Source organism: Citrus sinensis, chromosome 4, assembly GCF_022201045.2.
Source record: "Citrus sinensis cultivar Valencia sweet orange chromosome 4, DVS_A1.0, whole genome shotgun sequence".
NCBI classification, from domain to species: Eukaryota; Viridiplantae; Streptophyta; class Magnoliopsida; order Sapindales; family Rutaceae; genus Citrus; species Citrus sinensis.
In genome coordinates this window covers 2,637,905-2,660,345 of record NC_068559.1, presented here as the reverse complement: position 1 = coordinate 2,660,345, position 22,441 = coordinate 2,637,905, and the positions used below count along the sequence as shown (strand labels likewise).

The window sequence follows — 22,441 nt, the reverse complement described above, 5'->3', positions numbered from 1 at the left end:
TAACGAGTGTTTCAAACAACTTCTTTGCCATCTGGAGCTTCTTGTTGCCTTTGGTCCATTTCTTTGTTTTCAACTGTTTTTTAATAGTGAAGAAATTGTAAAATTGATAAAGTGTTGCTGTTTGGCAACGGAGAAAATAGAGGAAAATTTCTTATTTCATTAATGAACTGTTATTTTGTACATAATAACAATCTGGAATATGTAGCTATTTATACATGTTTTTCATACTCTAACTGATTGCTCACTAACTAATTATTAAAACGAAATCTAACTCTGCTAACACATAACCAAATACAGAGTGTGCATTGTGAAGTTAGTTAGGCTGTTAACTGCTGCTGACTTGGATCTTTTGACGTGGCACTAATGACAGCTGGTAACTTGACATTCTTGATACAAGGCTTAACACCATGCTGATTCTTCTTCTTTACTTCTGCATAATGAGCTATCTTCACAGATAGGCTGCTGAACATTCTTGGGAACCAAACAATCATTACCAGAATCTGCTTTTTCCCATTTCTCTAGCAACATATGAGTGCTGCAATATGCATGGCAATTGTATGTCTTGCAAGCGGACACATAAGACCACCCTGAATTTCCTGTTACACTTCCTTTGAGCCTTTTCTTGTTGCACCAAAGGCACTTTCCCGATAACTCCTTATCCGAAAGCTCGAGTTCAGCATCAAGAATTTGTAACTTGATTGGAAGATTGAAACAACATGGATGCAAATCACACCCATTCTTTTCGCAGTGATACACAAATCCTGGTGTGGGTTTCACGCAGGCCTCACAGTATTTATAGCCATCTCTGGAGCCGCTGTACTTTGGAAGTTGAGTGAAGAATTGGAAAGTGGAGTCTTTGAAGTGGTCATGGTGCTTGTGGCTTGTAGTGAACATGCAGTCTGTGTGAAGATTAAAGTTGCAAAGCTCACATCTGTACATTAACCCAAACCCTTTGGTTCTGCAGCCGTTACATTCGAAAAGTGTTTTGTAATTTTTCAGATGGAGCTCATGATCAGGCCTGTGGCTTTCATGGACTGCCCTGCTTGGTAAAGTTTGACCTGTTCAAATTAAGATCCGGTTCAATAGTAATTAAGATATGTCACTATCGTCAAAGTTGAGCTACGCCACGTAGGACGGAGTAGTCCTGTTGCCCTGATCATTGGGTATGATCTCCCCCTTGTCATGCTGCCAAACAGCAACGCAGGAGTACGTCGTCCCCAGATCAATTCCGATAGCAACTCCAGCTTTTCCGGCCATAATAAAATAAATGGAAATGAAAATTTATACGCAAAATGTAGAAAAAGAAAACCGTTTGTATAGAGCAAACTAAGTGACTATATGTGTGCTGTGGGAGTGAGCTACGGACTGATATATACATACACACATACATATATATATGTTTATATATATATATATATATATATATGTATATATGTTTTTTTTTCTTTAAAAGAAAATTGTAGACCATAACGCGTTCATCGGATGATTCGTGCCATGTTCGTGTTGCTTCGGGGAGAAGCCTCACACTCTTACTTCTCAGTGGCCCGCTATGGCCTGAGTGGAGCTTCTGTATTTTGGAACAATAAAATTAAGACATATGTCCCAATTTTTATAATTTTATTTCTTTTAATTAGAGAGATTATTTACTGGATGTTACAGGAGCAGTATTGCTCCAAAAACTTTTCCCTTCTTGCTTGCATGTATCTTTAGAGAATGGAATATCGTGGCCAAGAAATGAAGAAGACGTACGAGCCTTCGCATCTGGAAATGACAATATTGTCCTTCGTTGTCTTCGAGATCCCAAACCTTCGCATCTAGCATCCCCTAACTCCTAGGCCCTAGCCCAACGTCTCCATGTGGCTTCTTTCCCTTCCTTTTTTATTGGGCTCGCCATTTCGTGTACTTTGATGCTCCAGCCTCATTGATACCCAGGTTTCGGGCTATAATGAACTTTGATTGATGTACCTCAATCTCTGCACTTACCAGAAATATTTTCCAATGACATTTTGGTCCTTCAATTAATCAAATTTATGTAATCAGTCCTACCAGTTTTTTTTATATAATTGTTTTTATTTTTCTGTTATAGAAAATTTCTAAAAATGATAAATAAATTTTAAGTACAGTCACATAAATAACTTTTAAGGTAACTTTAAATTTATAAACTCTATTACACTTCTTAAATAGTTATCTTGCTATTTTATGATAATATAAACTTTTATACTTACGGATGAAAATAATTTGAAACGCTAGTAGCTAATTATATATAAAGCAGTAACTTTTAAGTTTTTATTCTCTTATTTTTTTTTACTTGTCAATCTTCATGGAATTTTGAAAGGTTTAAATTCAAAATTTCTTAAGGATTCATGTTTTTTTTTCCGCTTACATTCTGGTTTCTATGATTGAAAAGTCTTTTTTAAAATAAGATTTTGATGAGCATGTCCGAGTGGTCATCAAATAGCTTTCTTAGATTAGGCACTTGAGTTCAAATCTTAAGAAAAACAAGAATTAATTTAATAATTATATTTGATAGTTGTTTCTTTAATTGATTTTAGATGATGGGGTGTATGGATAAGGATAAATCGATTGTAAGGGTAAATTAGGATTAATTATATAAGATTGATCGAGGATGAATTTTTTTTGAATAATAAGACATTACCATTAGAATCCTTTTGATATATTTATAATCGAGATCTATTGAGACTAACCTAGATTTATTCTATTAAAATGAATTTGGAGGAATATATTTATCTACGAACTAATTTGTGGAAGAAATATATATTCCACTCAATGATTGCCACCATTTAAATTATATTAATTAAACCTAGAGCTAATGAGATAAATTAAGATAAATCGAGGGACCACATTGTTTTCTTATTCCCGCCTCTTCCTCCCCAATTCTCATATTCTCTATTCACTTACGTATTACTTGGAGGGTTGGAGTGGCTATATATGTTTGGCAAGGTCAATCTGCAGATGCGTCCGTGTCATGGTTTAATTCCGTATATTTACATTTTTATATATTGGTATGTAATGTTGTTAAAGCAGGTATATTAGAAGAAAGAGCAGAAATTAATGGCAAGGTTTAGTGATTATGTACTGTGTGTACTGATTTCCGAGGCATTCATGAGAGATATCACTAATTAAGTTTGTCTCTGCCAATGATAAAATGTTAGTTAGAAAAAGATAAAACATGTTAGCATTGCTTTGTGACAGTGGATTAGAAATTTAATTGGAGTCACAATTCTACATGATTGTTTGTTTTTATGTCTGAGCATTAAATACGTTTCAGCTTCAGCTATTAAGAATTGAATATGTTTTAGTTTCAGCTATTCTGTTACTTTAAATGTAAGTTTAGGAGTAATGTGAGATAACTAAACTGTCAAAGCCGAGCTGTTAAGGTGTTTGGTTACACCTTGTAATTGGACTTTGGTAGCTCAACAACTTAAAAGCTAAGGTTTTTACTTTACAACTATGACTTTTACTCCACAACAGCTACAGCTTAAAAGTTACAGCACCTCACTCACAAACACATCCTAAATTCCTGAGTTTTTTAGCTAAATTAATTCCAAAAGTTTGATAATTCGTTGTGGATTATTGAATTTCATTAGAGTAAGCCGAAATATAAAGAAACAAATTATTTTTACCATTTTAATTATATGAATAGTTTTAAAATGAGAATTATAAAATAAGTAATTGAATTGTACTTATTTATATGACTAATTTAGTGACTTGTTAATGGCGGAGGTAGAGTAAATAGTTGTTTACATCACCTCAGATAAATTTTTGAGAGATTTTTTGGAATATACAGCATTGCTCTTTCAGTACACAACGTATTGAACTTTTTAGATAGAAGGATTATAGACTAAAATAACGAAATAGAGAGGAAATGATTCTTTATTATTATTAAAGGAGTAGTACAATTTACAAGGCTGTAGTACCTGCAATTATAGTGCAATTTATGATTTTGCAATGAATATAAACAGGAAACAATTAAGTTAACTAAGGAAACTAAAATCTTCTACAATTGCAAGGTAAAGCAGGTTGTCTTTCCTTTACAAACTGCTGAGACCATTGGCTTTGTTGTGCTGGAAAATCTTCCCAATTAATTTCTGAATTACTGAGGTAGGATTTGTATCTTGGAGGATCTTCAAAATCTTTTACATTCCCCCTCATGCGATAGGTTTTGGAAAGAACTTGGAGCTTACAACGAGGGAAATTAAATTTGTCGATTGAGAGGGGTTTGGTAAGTATATCAGCAACGTGATCTGAACTCAGGACATACCGAATTTCAAGCTGACCATTACTTACTTTGTCACAGATGTAGTGAACATCAATCTCAATGTCCTTAGTGCGAGAATGGAACTCTGGTTTTCTGTAAGAGAGGTAGCACTGTTGTTGTTGCACCAGAGCATCGGAGGGTGATATAAGGGGACATTTAATTCTCGGAGGAGAGAAGTGAGCCAAGAAATTTCAGCATTATGATGGGCAAGTGCCGGTATTTAGATTCGGGATTAGATCGAGCAACAACATGCTGCTTCCTAGAGCTCCAAGATACTAGATTACCTCCAAGATAGACATCATATCCCCAACGGATCTCCTATCATCCAAGTCACAGCCTTAATATGCATCATTGTAAGCCATAAGGTCCAATTTATCTTAAGATTGTTGGAATAATAGACCATGGTTGAGAGTGCCTCGAAGATATTGAATGATTCGCTTACAAGCTTAATAATGACGACAACGAGGTGTGGCTATAAATTGATTTAGTTTGTTGACATCAATGGCCAATTCAAGCTGTGTTGAGGTGGCATATTGTAATGTACCAACTATACTCCGATAAAGAGTAGCATCAGGAAAGACCTCGCCTTTATGCTTAGTGAGTTTGTAATATGTGCTGAATGAAGTGAAACATTATTTTTAGTTATCCATATTAACCCTGCGCAGTAAGTCTTGTAGATATTTGGTCTGACTTAAGTGTAAGGTAGATGCTGTCCTAGTGACTTATATTCCCAAGAAGTAGTGCAAGTCACCAAGATTTTTAAGAGAGAATTGTTTGTGCAGAGTAGAAACAAGGTCCCAAGGAGCTGTCGATTATGGCCAGTAAGAATAATGTCGTCCACATAAACAAAAGGATAAGAACAATGCCAGCTGGGTCATTTCGAAAAAACAAAGATGAATCAAATTTGGAGCTGTTAAAGCCCCATTGAGCTAGAGTTGATTTAAGTTTCTTGAATTAAGCTCGAGCGACTTGTTTTAAGCTATATAGTGCCTTCCATAATTTGCAGACATGATCAGGTTTGGATGGATCCACAAAGCCCTCTGGTCGTGCCATGAAAACATCTTCTTTGAGGTCCCCATTCAAGAATGTTATATTGACATCGACTTGTCGGAGGCACCAATTGAAATGACTAGCTAAACTAAGGATGATTCGAATGGTTGCAGGTTTGACGACGGGGCTGAAAGACTGAGAATAATCTATGCCAGGAGCCTGATGGAAGTCCTTTACTACAAGTCTTGCTTTAAGCCTGGAAATGGAACCATTTGGATGTTGTTTAACCTTAAATATCCATTTGTTACCAATAAGTTTGAGGTGGGTTGGGAGGGCACTAGAGTCCATGTGTAATTGTTAATGAGACCCTGATATTCGGTTTCCATTGCCGGTTTCCAATAAGAGTTTACTAAATTAGCTTTGGTGTAATAAGGAATATTAGTGGATAGGGTGGTGGCGTTGGTATGGTATAACTTAGGTTTGAAAATGCCATTTTTGGATTTTGTGGTCATATGGTGTCTCGGCTGTGGTGCTAAAAAGGGATCCGTGTGTTGGGAATTTGTTTGATCCTCTGTTGGTTGAAAGTTATTTGTAGGTGGTGCATCCTGTGGTTGGGCAGTAATTTGAGGGTTTGGTAAGGAAGAGAAAGGTACAGATAGAGTGTGTTCTGCAGGTTGATTAAGGTGGCCAGAGGTTGGAAAGTTGCTGTAGTCGTGTCCGAGGAAAAGTTTATATCAACTACTTGCTGCCAAATGTGTGCTTGTTAGTGGTGACACTTGTGGACTTAAAGATACATTTGGGACTTTGAATTGTGAGTGAGAGCTGAAGGGAAAGACAATTTCATTAAACTTCATATGACTGGCTAAATAGACTTTGCCTGATGGGTGTGGACACATATATCCTTTATGTTGAGGACTGTAACCTATGAAAGTATGGAAATCAAACTTGTGATGGTTATAAGGTCTAAGGTAAGGATAGCAAGCACATCTAAAAGTCTTTAAAAAGCTATAATCTAGCTTGGTTTGAAATAACTTTTCAAAGGATGAGATGTTGTTAAGAGTAGAAGTTGGCATTCTGTTAATAAGGTGACTAGCTGAAAAGAATGCTTCCCACTAAAAATTTATCGGCATGCTGCTTTGTGTTATCAGAGTGAGGCCAGTCTCAATGAGATGTCTGTGTGTTCTTTCCACAATGTCATTTTGATTATGGGTATAGGGGCAAGAGTATCATATTTCTATTCCATTTTGTTTTAAAAAAATTTGCAAGTATCTTAAATTCCCCTCCTATATCAGATTGTAGGGCCTTTATTTTTCTTTCTAATTTCTTTTTTATCATTTCTTTAAAAAAGATGAATGTTTAAAGGTGTCTGATTTGGAGACCAGAGGGTAAATCCAAGTATATCTAGACCAATCATCCACAAAGGAGACATAATATCTATGGCCATGTTTGGAGGGTACTGGTGAAGCTCCCCATAAATCAGTGTGAATAACTTCAAGTGGTTTTGTTGTTTTAGTTTCAGTGGTGCGAAAATGAAATCTATGAGATTTTCCATACTGACGTGCTTGAAAAAATGATGGAAGAGTAGCTGAACTTTTATTAATATGAGAATAAATATTACAATTTGATAGTATTATTTTGAGGACTTTTTCAATATTATGACCAAGTCTTCTGTGAAGTAGATCTAATGAATTTTTTGTCCTCTGCAAGGCTACTGTATTGTAATTTTTATTCTCTAAGCTTTTATGGACTCTCGATTCTAAACTGGAAATTGATAACATAAACCCTGGTTTGAGCCACAAATTATTAATGGTGACTCTAGACTGAGGATGTCTGACTGATTTTGGTGGATTTTATAGTTGATATAAACCTCCCTTAGGCATTCCTTGCAGCAGAATATTCCCCGTCCTCTTGTCCTAAATGAGACAGCAAAATTTAGTGAATTCAACAGTAATGTCATTATTGTCAAGTAGTTTGGAAATGCTAATCAGGTTCTTGGTGATATGAGATACTAGCAAAACATTTTCAATTTAACATGCTGCTGATTAGATATAGTAGACATATTGATTTAGCAAATATGTGTAATGGTGAGGGTTTGTCTACTACCTACGGCTAATCTTTCATTACCTCGATATTCTGACTTCTGGGTGAGGTTGTTTTATGTCATTTGTGATATGGTTGGTGGCGCCACTATCCAGGTACCAGGCAGCATCTCCAATAGTTTCAGGTTCAATCACATATGCCCCAGATCCCTGATTCGATGGCTGGTTCTGGTGGTGTCCATAATTTCTTCCCTAATTATTGGTATGTGAGGGCACATATTCTTTGTCAAACTTGTGATAACACACAGCAACATCATGACCATTCTTGACATATACTTGGCAGGAGAGTTTGGGGATTTCCTTTATCACTATTGTTGTAGCCTTTGCCATCGTTGTTTCTACCTCTGCCTCTTGCCCCTCGATAGCGACCTCTGATTTGGTTGGCCCAGTTGTTGTTGAAGTTTCTTCCAATATTTTGTTGGTTTCTTTTGTTGTTGTTCTGAGCAGAATTGGCTGACGGATTATTAGGGCCAGTGATGTTGCTTGCCACCAGGAGTTGGTCAAATCTACTCTCATGTGTCAGCAGCATAGAGAATACTTCCTGCAGGGTCAAGGTTTTAATCCTAGCAATTAAATTAACGACAATAGCATCATAATCATTGCCTACTCCCGCAAGGATTTGAGTCATCGATTCTTCATCAATGAGGGAACCTCCTGCAGACCTGAGATTATCGCCAATGGTTTTCATCTTATTGAAATATTCTACAATGGTCTTGTCTTGTTTTTTTGTTGTTATGGAACTAGATGTGAAGTTGCAAGGCTTTTGCTCATGATTGCGAGCAAAAAATTCTTTCAAGTGATTTCCATAAATTTTTAGAGGTTTCACAGTTCAAAACGGATGTTAAGATTCTTTGGTGATTGTTGAGAGTAGCCAACTGAGCAACAATTGATCTTTTCTCCACCAAGCTGAGAATTCAAGATTATCTTTGGTGATGATGTTTTCTTCATCATCTGTCTCGACCAAGGTGTGATTTGGACAGGGTTTATTTCTAATAAGGAATCCTTCAAGGTCATTGGCACGCGCACTAGGGAGTACTTGAGATCTCCATAGGAGATAACTGTTGTTGTCAAGTTTGGTAGGGGTGGTAAAGGTCAAGGTTGCATTGTTTGGATTGAGTGGGTTGGTTGTGTTTGTTGAGGCATTGTTGCTGGCTGACGTCTGCGGCCATTTCTGCTCTGATACCAACTAAAATAATGAAATAGAGAGCAACCGATTCTTTATTATTATTAAAGGAGCAGTACAATTTACAAGGCTATAGTGCCTGCAATTTATAGTGCAATTTATGATTCTGCAATGAACATAAATAGGAAATAATCAAGTTAACTAAGGAAACTAAAATCTTCTAGAATTGTAAGGTAAGGTAGGCTGTCTTTTCTTCACAAAGTGCTGAGACCATTGACTTTGTTGTGCAGGCAAATCTTCCAAATTAATTACTGGATTACTGAGGAAGGATATGTGTCTTGGAGGATCTTCAGAATCCTTTACACATAGTACAACTTACGGAAAGATTAAAAAATAAAAACCTGAAGTTTGTTTCAATAATCATGCCACATAATTAATTGTTTTGTGTACAGCAACATTGTTGGATCTTGGAGTATAAATGATATTTTGTCTTGAATTTATGAAATTATCTGGAAAATTTCCTTCATGTTGCTCTCTTTCCCCAAAATCAACTAAGCTATCTTTATATCTCTGTCGAGCCTAAAAATTGAATTGCACAAAACAATAAGTTTAATCCATTGCTGATTGTTGAGTGCATGAAGAACACCAGGTCGGCCATGCAACTAGTTCCATCCCAGAACGGATTGCTTCATCTCTTATATACGAGCAGAGCATGTGGGCAAGCATGAGCCGATCAGAGGAGAGAACAACCAGGGAAACATACCGACCAGAAATATATGCCGAGCCAATACTCATCCCCAGGAAAGCGGGAACACGATCCCACAAAACCGCGGTAGTTGCGTTTCTCCCAGAACGGTTGAAGGACACGCGAGATCCACGTTTGCCCACAATCTAACAGTTAGAGTCCCATGAGGGGCTACCACCACCCGAAAAAGGAGGAATCAGGGGCAAACGGAAAACGTGGGACAAAGGGCGGCTATAAAAGAGAAAAAGGGAGAGAGGGGAAACGCTGCCAAATTGCAACCAGGCCATTTCCTTACAAATTTCCTGAAATCATATTACACTGTTTTCCCGTAAACACCTTGTGCTAACTTAGGCATCGGAGGGTTTACGCCGGCAAAACCACCGGCGTCTCTGATCCGTTTTTGGTGAACGCAGGTCTAGCGAGGGAAAAGAAGGTGATTCCAGCCTGAGTGGTTCGAGCAACAGTCAATAACGTAAACGTTGGTGAAAGAATCTGGTCGGTCTAAGGACGAGCAGATTTCAGCATCAACATTTTGGCGCCGTCTGTGGGGAGCTGGATAAAAAGCTACCACCGAATTAGGAAGTACCGGAGAAACAGCGAACGGTTAAACATGGATGTGACGAGGAAGGACGCTCTGAGGGAGGATAACGAAGCTGGGGAGACAATCACTCTTCGGGAAATTGCAAATGAAGCCCGAGAGAGGATGACGCAAGATAGACTGGAGCGGATGGAGAAACAAATGGAGACTCTTGCGGCCGTATTGTTTGAGCTGAGGGACGAGCGGAGAAGAGATTGCGAAACCCCCGTGGGAAGAGATGGAGTTGGAGCAGAACCCAGCCTCCGGGGGCGTAGAGTCGGGGAAATCCCCCCGTACGGAGACCAACCTAACGGGGTGCATCCCCACCGAAGTACTGGTCGGGTCCCAGGGGAACACGTTGATGAAGGGAGAGACCAACCTCGCCCCGGACGGACACTGGAAATAAATGGCCGAGGGGCCAGTGTTGATGAAGGAGAGCTCAGACAGCGATTCCAGAACGCCGAGCAGGAGCGAGACCAGATAGCTGCACGTGATCCTGATCGTGCTGTAGAATTGGAGGGGGAGGTGCGCAGATTGGCGCAGGTGATAGAGGAGATGCAGGGCAAGAGAAAGCCCCCGAGCTGGAGGATAATGCTAGATGAAGAATCTCCGTTGTCAACGGAGATCATGAGTACCATAATCCCAAAGGATTTCCGCTTCCCCGACCTCAAATACTCCGGGCGAAGTGACCCGTTGGTACACATTGAGCGTTTCAACGACATGACGGGTGTGCAGGGGCTGACACCAGCTCAGAGATGTAGGGTGCTCCCGTTGACCCTAGAGGGACGAGCCCGAGAATGGTACCGCAAGCTGCCCCGAGGAGGAATAAAGGGGTATGAGCAGATATGCCAGGAGTTGGCCGAGCAGTTTCGGGGGGCAGTGGCCCCAGAGGATGACATGATGGAATTGATGGGGATGAGACAGGAGGAGCACGAGTCCCTACGAGATTTTATAAAGCGATACCACCGAGCCGTACTTGATTTGTGAGCTTTCAATCACCCGCAGGCGTTGAAGGGTTTAAAGGAGGGTGTGAGGATAGGCCGGCTATGGTATAACCTGAGAAGCCCCCTGGTGCAGAATTATTCAGCAGGATATGAGCAGGCAAAGAGAGATATCGAAATAGAGGAAGAAAAATCGGCAAAGATAAAGAGTGAACAGCTGGAGGAGCTAAGACGAAAGGAAAGGAGAACTCCCAATGGGAGCAGGTCGGGAAAGCGAGCTGGGGAACCCTCAGAAAGGGGCGGAACATCAGCTAGATCCCGCCCTTACCCCATAGCTACAAGATCACAACAGTTCCAGCACAATCGGGCTCAGCCTCCACGTCTCCCATTCCCAGATCGGCAGCGAGAATTCCGGCAGATAGCTGCCGACCCCTATCATAACACTCCCAGAGCATCACATGCAACCAATCCCAGGGCCAGACGACCAGATCAGTTAGCAACTATGCCAGCCCGAGATGACGTTCATGATAGCCGAGCCGTTCAGCTGGTAGACCAGAGCTTGACATATAGACAACACACTCCATTAAAGATCTCCATGGAGGAATTGTATGAGAGGATTGAGGGACGAGGCCTGCTATACCCCCTGGCCCCAATAACAAAACCAACTCACCGACGGGATAAGAGCAGATTCTGCAAGTTCCACGACACTCACGGTCACACTATCAACCAATGCCGTGACCTGAAGACTCAGGTGGAGGATTTAGTGAGGAACCGATACTTGGACGAGTATGTAGATGGAATATCCCCTGCCACGGAATCACAGTACACACGGGATGAAGGAGTTGAGAGGAGTTTAGAACGTGAGCAGTCGACCGTCCGTGTGATAGCAGGAGGGCCAACATTGGCCGGAGATTCGAACAGGGCGCGGAAGAACTATGGAAGATACGCCCTGACTAGCAAAGAAGTGCTTTTCAATTTGCCAGCAGCCAAGAGGGCAAAAGTACGGCAAGTTCCTATTATGTGGACAGAGAATGACGAAGAGGGCATTTTGTACCCTCACGAGGATGCACTGGTAATTAAAGCGTTGGTGGCCAGTACAGAATTACGGCGAATACTGGTAGATACGGGCAGCTCAGTAGACATTCTGTTTAAGTCGGCCTTAGATGATATGGGGATTTCAGACTTAAAGCTGGAGCGAACGAATACATCCTTGAAGGGATTTGGAGGGGGACGGTTAACTCCCATGGGGGTCATTGAACTCCCGATTACTGTGGGGACAAAGCCATTTGAAAGAACGATGATGCTGGACTTTGTAGTGGTAGAGGAAAGAAGTCCTTATCAGATGATATTGGGGAGACCATTCATGAGGATAAGCCAATGCGTAATATCCACGCATTATCTGGCGCTGAAGTACCGAATAAATGGAGTTGTGGGTGTAGTGAAGGGCGACCAGAGAATGGCCAGGAGCTGTTATGCTACAGCGGCCAAGGAAACGCTGCAGGTGACCTCTCTGGATAATCGAGGGGATTCAAAAAATGGCCGCCAGGAACCTGTTGAGAAGCTGAAGGAAGTTGTTGTAAGCAGGAGCGACCCTAGCAAAGTGGTTAAGGTCGGATCAGAATTAGGCGAAGCAATAAAAGGCGAGCTGGTGAAGTGTCTACAGTCCCATGCGGACATATTTGCCTGGTCTCATGAGGATATGCCAGGTATTGACCGCGGGATAGCTTGTCACAAGCTGGCGGTCAAAAGAGGGGCAAAGCCGGTGAGGCAGAAAAGGAGGTGCTTCAACCACGAAAGGTACGAGGCCATAAATGCCGAGGTGGAAAAGCTACTGAAAGCAGGATTTATAAGGGAAGCTAAGTACCCGGAGTGGATTTCCAATGTGGTACTGGTAAAGAAGGTCAATGGGAAGTGGAGAATGTGTGTAGACTTCACGGACCTCAATAAGGCATGCCCGAAGGACAGCTTCCCCCTGCCGAAAATAGATCAGCTGGTGGACTCAACCGCGGGTCATAGTCTGCTCAGTTTCATGGATGCCTTCTCCGGATACAACCAGATACCCATGAACGAGCAGGATGAGGAAAGCACCACCTTTATAACTAACATGGGTTTATTTTGTTACAGGGTGATGCCCTTTGGCCTGAAAAATGCAGGAGCTACCTATCAAAGGTTGGTGAACAAGGTCTTCAAACCATTGATCGGTCGCACTATGGAAGTATATGTGGACGATATGATCACCAAGTCAAGAGAACCGAGGGATCATGTGAAGCACTTGGAAGAGACTTTCGAATTGCTGAGGAGGTACAAAATGAAGCTGAACCCGGAGAAATGTGCATTTGGGGTCAGCTCGGGCAAATTCTTGGGATACCTGGTGAGCCATCGAGGTATTGAGGCCAACCTGGAGAAGATACGGGCGGTGATAGAAATGAGGTCTCCACGAACAGTTAAGGAGGTGCAGAGCCTTACGGGGAAGCTGGCAGCATTGAACCGATTCATTTCACGAGCCACTGATAAGTGCCACCCTTTCTTCCAAATCATAAAGAAAGGAAAGAAGATGGAATGGACACCAGAATGCGAGGAGGCATTTGGACAGTTGAAGGAATACCTAGCCCGCGCCCCGTTACTATCAACTCCGAGAGAGGGTGACCAGCTGCTTTTGTACTTAGCAATCTCCAAGCGGGCTACCAGCTCGGTCTTAGTGAGGGAGGAAGAAGGGAAGCAACACCCGGTATACTACACGAGCAAGGCCCTGGTGGACGCAGAAACCCGATATCCACCAATGGAGAAGTGGGCGTTGGCTCTGATAACAGCAGCACGTAAACTCCGACCATACTTCCAAGCCCACCAGATCGTTGTAATGACCGACCAGCCACTTCGGCAAGTACTCCAAAAACCAGATGCGTCTGGTCGGTTAGTAAAATGGTCCGTGGAGCTGAGCGAATTTGACCTGTCCTATAGGCCCCGAGGAGCAACCAAGGCCCAAGCCCTGGTAGATTTTATGGTGGATTGTGTTGAACCGGGGGAAGAGGTCCAAGAGGAACAACCGGAGGAGCAAGAGGATTCAAAGGGGACATGGCTGGTAATGGTTGACGGGTCATGTAGTGAGCAAGGGTCCGGAGCAGGAGTGGTAATACGGAGCCCAGAGGGAACCGAGATAACATATGCGGTGAAGTTCGAATTTCAACTCACAAACAACCAAGCTGAGTATGAAGCCTTTATCACCGGGCTCGGACTTGCACACGCTCTCAGAGCAGAAAGAGTTGAAATTCGAGCAGATTCCCAATTGGTGTGTAATCAGCTCAATGATCAGTTTCAAGCGAGGGGAGAAAAGATGGGCCTTTATTTGAAGAAGGCGAAGCAGATGGTTAGGCTTTTCCAAGCAGTGGAGGTAAAGCAGATATCCCGGAATGAAAATTTCCGAGCAGATATGCTGGCTAGGATGGCAGCCATTGCAGACCCAAAATTACCGAAATCGGTTCCATTAGAGGTAAGGACCTCACCAAGTATTGAGGAAGAAGCAGAGGTGATGAGAGTAAGTATTGGAGAGTCCTGGATGGACCCGATTCGGGCATATGTCCGCGATGGAGTTTTACCAGAGGACAAAAGGCAAGCAAGGAAATTAAAATGCCGAGCAGCAAGGTATACGCTACTGGATGGAGTGCTGTACCGCCGAGGGTTCACCTTGCCCCTTTTGAGATGTTTGGATGATGAGGAGGCGGATTATGTGCTGAGAGAGATTCATGAGGGAATATGCGGCAATCACTCGGGAGCAAGAACTTTAGCCTTCAAGGCACTCCGGCAAGGATACTTCTGGCCAACCATACACCAGGACGCCAAAAGGATGGCAAAGAATTGTAAAACATGCCAAAGCTTCTCCGAGGTTCCTGCACAACCCCCGGAAAAGCTGACGGCGATGACATCCCCATGGCCTTTCGCCCAATGGGGAATCGATTTGATTGGTCCATTGCCTAAGGGACGAGGAGCGGCGACATATGCAATTGTGGCAATAGATTACTTCACCAAATGGGTGGAAGTAGGAGTCCTCAGCCAAATCACAGAGAGGAAGACAACAGATTTCATTTGGAAAAATATCATCTGCAGATATGGGATCCCCTACGCCATCATCACAGACAATGGGAGGCAATTTGACAACGGCAACTTCAGGGAATTTTGCCGAAACCTGGGGGTGGACCTGAAGTTTTGCACCCCCGCACACCCCCAGGCAAACGGACAAGTGGAAGCGGCCAACAAGGTGATAAAGAAGCTCCTAAAGACTAGATTGGGAGAGAAGAAGGGAGCTTGGGTCGACGAGCTAGCAGGAGTACTGTGGGCCTACAGGACAACTCACAAAACCGCCATAGGAGAAACACCGTTCGCTTTAGCCTTTGGTCATGAGGCGGTAATCCCAGCAGAGATTGGAGTGGGAACACATCGGACGGAATATTTCATTGAGGAGCAAAATGACGAGCAGATTTGCTTAAGTCTGGACCTGCTGGAGGAGAGAAGGGAAGGAGCAGCACAGAAAGTGGCCCAGTGCCAGCAAAGGGTCATGCGTTATTACAACAAGAACGTACGCGTAAGGCAGTTCCGAGCAGGAGATTGGGTACTTAGGAGGGTGAACCAGAACACCAGAAATCCTAACCATGGCGCTCTTGGCCCAAAGTGGGAAGGTCCGTACAGGGTGATACGAGCCACTGGACCGGGAGCTTATAAGTTAGCGTACCAGGATGGACGAGACGTGAAAAGGTCGTGGAACGCCGAACACTTGAAGAAATATTTCCAGTAAGCAGAGTCCTCTACTGAATTCCCATTTTGATAAGTTATTTCTGTTAACCGCATGACGGCTTGATGCGCATGTAAATATTCAGTAGTTTTGTAATACACTCAAATTTGAAATAAAGATGAATTCAGCACGAAATCCCTTTGCTAACAAGCTCAACAAGAATTTTACTAAGGCCAGCGAGTGCCTATTTCTGTTCGGTCAGTGAAGACCAGCAGCTAATTTTCCTAAGGCCAGCGAGTGCCTATTTCTGTTCGGTCAGTGAAGACCAGCAGCTAATTTTCCTAAGGCCAGCGAGTGCCTATTTCTGTTCGGTCAGCGAAGACCAGCAGCTAATTTTCCTAAGGCCAGCGAGTGCCTATTTCTGTTCGGTCAGCGAAGACCAGCAGCTAATTTTCCTAAGGCCAGCGAGTGCCTATTTCTGTTCGGTCAGTGAAGACCAGCAGCTAATTTTACTAAGGCCAGCGAGTGCCTACTTCTATTCGGTCAGTGAAGACCAGCAGCTAATTTTACTAAGGCCAGCGAGTGCCTATTTCTGTTCGGTCAGTGAAGACCAGCAGCTAATTTTACTAAGGCAAGCGAGTGCCTACTTCTGCTCGGTCAACGAAGACCAGCAGCTAAAGCTTCGAAAATTCCACTAAGGCAACAAAGTGCCTGTTTCTGCTCGGTCAACGAAAGACCAGCAGCTAATTCTACGAGAAGTTTACTAAGGCAAGTAAATACCTACACCTACTCGGTCCACTAAGAAACCAGCAGGCAAGATCAGATAAGTCGTGCAATTATTTTGCAGAAGCAGTCTATGAGTAGACATTAAACAAGGGAGCCAATAAAGAACATCTAAAAATTTATTAATGTTCAGTTGGTTACAAAACTAATGAAAATCTAAAGTCTATACAAAAATAGACCTAAGGATTAGGAGGGACAGCGGCTTCAGCAGGTGAAGGATCTGTTGTCCCGGGAGGTGGGAGGTCAGTAATCTCGGGAGGAGGGGGCACGGACCCCTGTCCCACTTCAAAGACACGCAGCCCAGCTTCTCCCTCCTGCACCCCATCCGAAGGAGCATCCACCTGTTCCTGCTCACCTTGCTCCTTATCTGCTTGGTCGACCCCCGCCATATACCGCTGCACTCCGGCCTCCAGCTTGCTCATGTCCAGCTCGGGATATTCATCCTTAAGCACAGACATGATACACTTATAGGAGAAGGCAACCCCAGAATCATACTCGGCATCCAGCCGGTCGTCCACATCAGCGGATTTGCCTTTCTCCTCAGCCAGCTGCTCACCCAAGGATTTAATTTCCTCCTCAAGGGTGGCCCTCAGAGTATCCCTTTCAACTTGAGTAGCCTGAAGATCAGATCTCAGGTCACCCAACTCGCCCTCAAGCTGGGAGGAAGTGGACTCAGCAACTGCAACTTTCTCCTCTAGCTCCATATTCAGCTTGTTCAGCTCAGCCAGCTTCTCCTTGGAGCGATCAGCAGAGTCAGCCTTCTTCTTCAACTCCTGATTGTCGGCTTGAAGCTTCTTCTCATGACGCGCGGACCCGGTCTTGTAGCACGAGACCATTGTGGTCAGCCTGAAGGAAACTCTCTGAACAGAAGCAGCCAACTCGGAGAGGCTCATGCTCTCGATGTCCTTCACCATCTTGGGCCCAACCGATCTTTTATAGTCTTTCTGATATGGACTCAGGTAATCACCTTGATCCCGAGACGGGAGAGGAGAAGATCGGTCCCCAGACTGCAAGCTGACCTCAGGGCCCTTGTCGGAGGTTTTATCCCCACCACTCTTACGAGGTGGAGGAGGAGGCAGAGCAGGAATAGACGCCTTAGAAGGACCAACGCTAGGTTTCTTCGGAGGAGGAGGAGGGTTGCTAGAGCTGCTCGGAGCCCGACCACGCTTCCTGCTCATCGCGCTGAGGATCTTGTTATCCATTCCAGCGGCTAAATCCACTAGGCCCGAACCGACCAGGTTTGTTGGAGACAGGAGGTCTTGGCAGGTAGAAGCGTTCACCAGAGCAGTTTCCACCTGAAGCAAGGGTCGATCTTCAAGCCCCCCGATCAGACCCCACGACTCTGAAATAGCACAAAAGGTTAAAGAACCCAATAAGTAGCAATTTAATTAAGAATATAGGCAAAAATGAGCGACCTGGGGTGACAAAATGGGTGGGAAGATAAAGATCCCCACCAAGCGACCGAACTGCTGGGCACCATTTCCCTCCAGCAAAGAAGAATTTGTTCTTCCAATTTTTGCAAGAAGATGGAAACCCAGTGATCGGTTTCCTCTTTGCAGAACTGGACATAAAGTAGTACCAGCCCGCCTCCTTCGGGCTACTCCGCAGCTGATACAGATGTTTCACTTCAACAAGGGAAGGCTCCTCCAACCCGCACCTCTCCCACAACACAAACATTGCCGAGAGAACCCTCCACCCATTTGGGTGTAGCTGACCTGGGGCCAGGTGCATACCGCTCAGTATCTTAGCAAAATAAGGTTGGAGGGGCAGCCGAGCTCCTAGTTTGAAACTCTCCAAGTGCATCGTCACATACCCTTTCGGAGGCCGACTGGGGACATCCCCTTTTCCAGGAACTACAAGAAGAATCTCGTTGGGGATGTTGTAGAGATTCCTAAGTTTAAATAAATCGGTGGGGGTAGTGGCGCAAGCCAGGAAATCAATAGGGTAGGAATCAGCCTCCACCCTATGACTTAGGTGCCTTTTCTGAGCAGGTCGGCTCGGTCCGGAGCTGCTTCCCTCACCATCACCTACTCCTTCAGGGAACCCAACCCCACCAGAACTGTGATTCTCACCAGAGCCCGACGCAGGTCCACCTCTATTCCCTACAAGCTCTAATTCGGGGGAAGGAGAGATAACCAAAGGGCGTGGGTATTCAAGGGTACTCCTGCCATGGGAATGACCTACACTACTGGAGGGTCCTAAGTTATCAGTGGGTATTGGCACATCGAAGCCTGAGTCCCCTGACTCTTCATCACCCTCATCAACAATCAACTTCCTCTTCCGATTTGACATACCGGAATCCCAGAAAGGAAACAGAGAAAACTCGAGTATATGGACACAAAGAAGGCAACACAGAACCCAATCAACAAACAACCAGAGGAGAAGTTAAAAGGACTATACCTGGAATAGACTGACACTGATAGCGCCGCCGTGACACAGAAAACACCCGGCGAATGGATACTCCGGACGCTGGAAGTGTGAGCAAAGTACAGAGAGAATTTGGTTGACGGCGGAGAAACGAATAACAAAATGATGAAGACCCCAGTTTAGGGATTTAAAACGAAAAGGGGAAAAGGGAAGCATTTAAGTGATGGGATATGCCAGCTCACCCCCCCCATATATCGAGGACGGATAGCCCGTCGTTTCAAATTTCAAATACGAAGAGTCTGGAGATGCCGCGTCACCAACCGTTACAAGGGGCCAGGTTAGATGTAAGCCCAGATATGCTATGTACAGGTCACTTAGGCCCATGCTCAGATCGGGGCCTCCTCAGTAGAAAAATAATACATCAGGTCAGGCCCGTCTCAGTAAAAAGAGGGTCAGATGAGAAGCTCCCTGGGCTGGTGTGATTTGACCATCAGTTTCTACTCTTAACTCATTTCACTCGCCAGACCAGAAACTGGGGGACTGGTGTTGAGTGCATGAAGAACACCAGGTCGGCCATGCAACTAGTTCCATCCCAGAACGGATTGCTTCATCTCTTATATACGAGCAGAGCATGTGGGCAAGCATGAGCCGATCAGAGGAGAGAACAACCAGGGAAACATACCGACCAGAAATATATGCCGAGCCAATACTCATCCCCAGGAAAGCGGGAACACGATCCCACAAAACCGCGGTAGTTGCGTTTCTCCCAGAACGGTTGAAGGACACGCGAGATCCACGTTTGCCCACAATCTAACAGTTAGAGTCCCATGAGGGGCTACCACCACCCGAAAAAGGAGGAATCAGGGGCAAACGGAAAACGTGGGACAAAGGGCGGCTATAAAAGAGAAAAAGGGAGAGAGGGGAAACGCTGCCAAATTGCAACCAGGCCATTTCCTTACAAATTTCCTGAAATCATATTACACTGTTTTCCCGTAAACACCTTGTGCTAACTTAGGCATCGGAGGGTTTACGCCGGCAAAACCACCGGCGTCTCTGATCCGTTTTTGGTGAACGCAGGTCTAGCGAGGGAAAAGAAGGTGATTCCAGCCTAAGTGGTTCGAGCAACAGTCAATAACGTAAACGTTGGTGAAAGAATCTGGTCGGTCTAAGGACGAGCAGATTTCAGCATCAACACTGATTTTATTTATGCTTATCTTTTAATAATGTTTTGTCATGCATATATATTTATAACTAGGTGTATGATAATTAATTAATTAATTACATATTCTTATTCAATGCATATCAATTATAATTTTTAAAAACAATAGTTAGTAAAGTACTGAAATTATATTTGTCTATTAAATGACCTATGTTTGTTTTAATTTTTTTTTTAAGATTCAAAACTGTTAAAAAACTTACTTAAAAATCACTCGATATTAAACATGTGACCAAACAATTATTTGCATAAACTAATTTGATGCAAGCAAATAACCCACTCCAATTTAGCAATGAACATTTATTGATCTTTTTTTCCCCAACAATTAACTCGTAATATAAAGGAAGGAAATGGATGATCACTCACTCACTTGTCGAGCCTCTCAAAACCAACTCAATTGAGCTTACAGTATATGGGTTTCATCATATTTCTTTTCCAAATAATCGAACAAGCTTTGGATTTTCAGATGATTCTCAGACTCCAACTTATAATTTTACTATTAGGAGTGGGGTTGGTTTAAATCATCATTTAAAGTTTTGACTTTATGTGGATTTTTCATTTTTGGCGCTTTGATCACTTGATATTGAAAAATGAGAAGATTTTGGATGATGGAAGTGTTCAATGCATTTTTTTTGTAAATAAAATTACAAGCATATGATGAATTTTCAAGTAGCTCCCTGTAGGCCAATTGTCAGTGTCATGGTTAAATTCCTTGAACATACATTATTAATTCAAAATGTTGTTGTTAAAGCGGGCAGATTACTAGAAAAAGCAGAAATTAATGGCAAGGTCTAGTGGTTTACCCGATGAGTCGGTGGTCGAGATTCTTGCAAGGCTGCCTGTAGACTCGCTAATGCGATTCAAGCTAGTGTCTACGGAAGTCATGGCATTCTCTCATTGCAAGCCACAAATTCGTAGTTAAGTAATTCCGTAACCAGATTTATAATAGAAAAAATAGTGTTTTTCTCAAGTGCAAGTTCTGCGGGGAAGAAAGTCTAATTTCTTTCATCTTTGGTAAGAAAGAAAATGTCTTATCCTTGCTCTCTTTTGATTACAAAACGGAAAGGTCACTTGGTGAGGATCATGTTCCTGTATTTTGGAAGATTATTGAGTTGTCTAGTTATAAGAATAGCGGGCTTGTTTACATCTTGGGTCATTTCCATGGCATTATATGTCTCACTTCTGATGATTGTGGTGCAATTGTTTTAGCTAACCCATCCATTACCGGACTTAGAGAACTCCCTCAATCCCGTAACCGTCCTTCACACCAATTGCCATCTGTTCGGCCACTTTGTGTTGGCTTTGGTTATGATCCCAAATTTAATTATTACGAAGTCGTCCAATACCGGCTTCGAGGGGGTCTTGCAGGATTGAGGTGTACACCTTGTTTACAGATTCCTGGAGAGACCTCAACAACATAAACCACTTAGGAGCAAGGATTGGTTATAGACTCATCACATGGGAAATTATGGCTATATCACAATGATATGTTTTAAATGCTATTGCAAGAGCGTCTTCAATACAAGCCTGTGAAGAATTTTGAAGTCACTTTCCTCCTTGCTATTTGCAAGTGCTGCTTAGGCTATTAGATAAGAATTTTCAATGATAAGGACACATTGAACAAAAAGTAGCCTTAAAAAAGATGCATGAATTTAATAATATCAATTAATAAAATAAATTTAAGATTATTTTAAGAAATAACGTTATCAAAGATCTAATAATTTTCCTGTGGCTGGAAAACAGAAAGGGCTTCTGAGGTTGTATCTCTCCTTGTGTTAAATCTAATAACAGAATTGGGTTGGTGTTTGAACCTCAGCTTTCACAGAAGCCCAAGTTGATGGATGCAGCACAGACACAGCTCCATTTTAACTACTAACAGTTGGCAGGCCGAAGTGGGTCGCATAGCACTGTGATGTGGATCCTAGTTTGTCCACTGGTGCGAAAGATCGCCATCGCGTTCACAAAGCATGAACAAGTAAAGAGTAACAATTGATTAATTATTGGCATGCTGATTACACAATTCTTAAATAATTGGAATCTCCCTCACTGATCTTCCTTGAGACTCGCACGTGGCCAGAATAATCACCATCATATTTTAAAATACTTGCATATGTTGGCACTAGAGAGTTGTTACGCATTCTATATATAGTTACTCGATACCTAATTTTTTTATATTAACTTTGTATGGATGGAAATTATAAATTTTCATTCCACCTTCGTGACGCAATTTTAAATTCACATCTTTTTTTATAGTTTCATCATCTAAGAGATTTTTATCGTAGAACCAACTAACACTCGTTAAAGCTAAATAAAAATAATCCGACCTTAGAGCTTCTTGCATCAAATTTGATATCAATTGTCACCTGTAAAGTGTGATACGTCATCATACATGAATCTTTATATAATTTGTTATTTCCAAATTCCAACGTACTATTTCTCAAGGGAAATTGAGAAAGAGAGAGGAAGATGTGTGGGAAGTGGAGGTGACAGGAAGGGAAGAAAATAAAAGGGAGGCAAAAGCTGCAACCCTACCTTTGCTTTCTAAATACAAGAAGGGAGCTTTATTTTTTGCATGGAAACGAGTTAAAGATATGTTCC

General features: G+C 42.7%; 2 protein-coding genes and 1 non-coding gene across 3 annotated transcripts; all 3 read right to left on the bottom strand.

Annotated features, from left to right (window-relative positions):
- Positions 1 to 399: 399 nt before the first annotated feature.
- LOC107176329 (uncharacterized) lies at positions 400 to 1,257 on the bottom strand. Its single transcript, XM_052439330.1, has 2 exons — positions 1,152 to 1,257; positions 400 to 1,058 (listed from the first exon to the last, which is right to left on the bottom strand). The coding sequence occupies exons 1-2, from the start codon at positions 1,255 to 1,257 to the stop codon at positions 400 to 402; spliced, it is 765 nt and encodes a 254-aa protein (XP_052295290.1).
- A 6,621-nt stretch (positions 1,258 to 7,878) lies between these two features.
- LOC112499078 (small nucleolar RNA Z247) lies at positions 7,879 to 8,017 on the bottom strand. Its single transcript, XR_003066604.1, has one exon. It is a non-coding gene; the product is annotated as a small nucleolar RNA Z247 (small nucleolar RNA).
- Positions 8,018 to 16,439: 8,422 nt separating this feature from the next.
- Positions 16,440 to 18,552, bottom strand: LOC107177300 (uncharacterized). The gene is made up of 2 exons (XM_052439329.1): positions 17,715 to 18,552; positions 16,440 to 17,602 (listed from the first exon to the last, which is right to left on the bottom strand). The coding sequence occupies exons 1-2, from the start codon at positions 18,550 to 18,552 to the stop codon at positions 16,440 to 16,442; spliced, it is 2,001 nt and encodes a 666-aa protein (XP_052295289.1).
- Between the last annotated feature and the right edge of the window lie 3,889 nt (positions 18,553 to 22,441).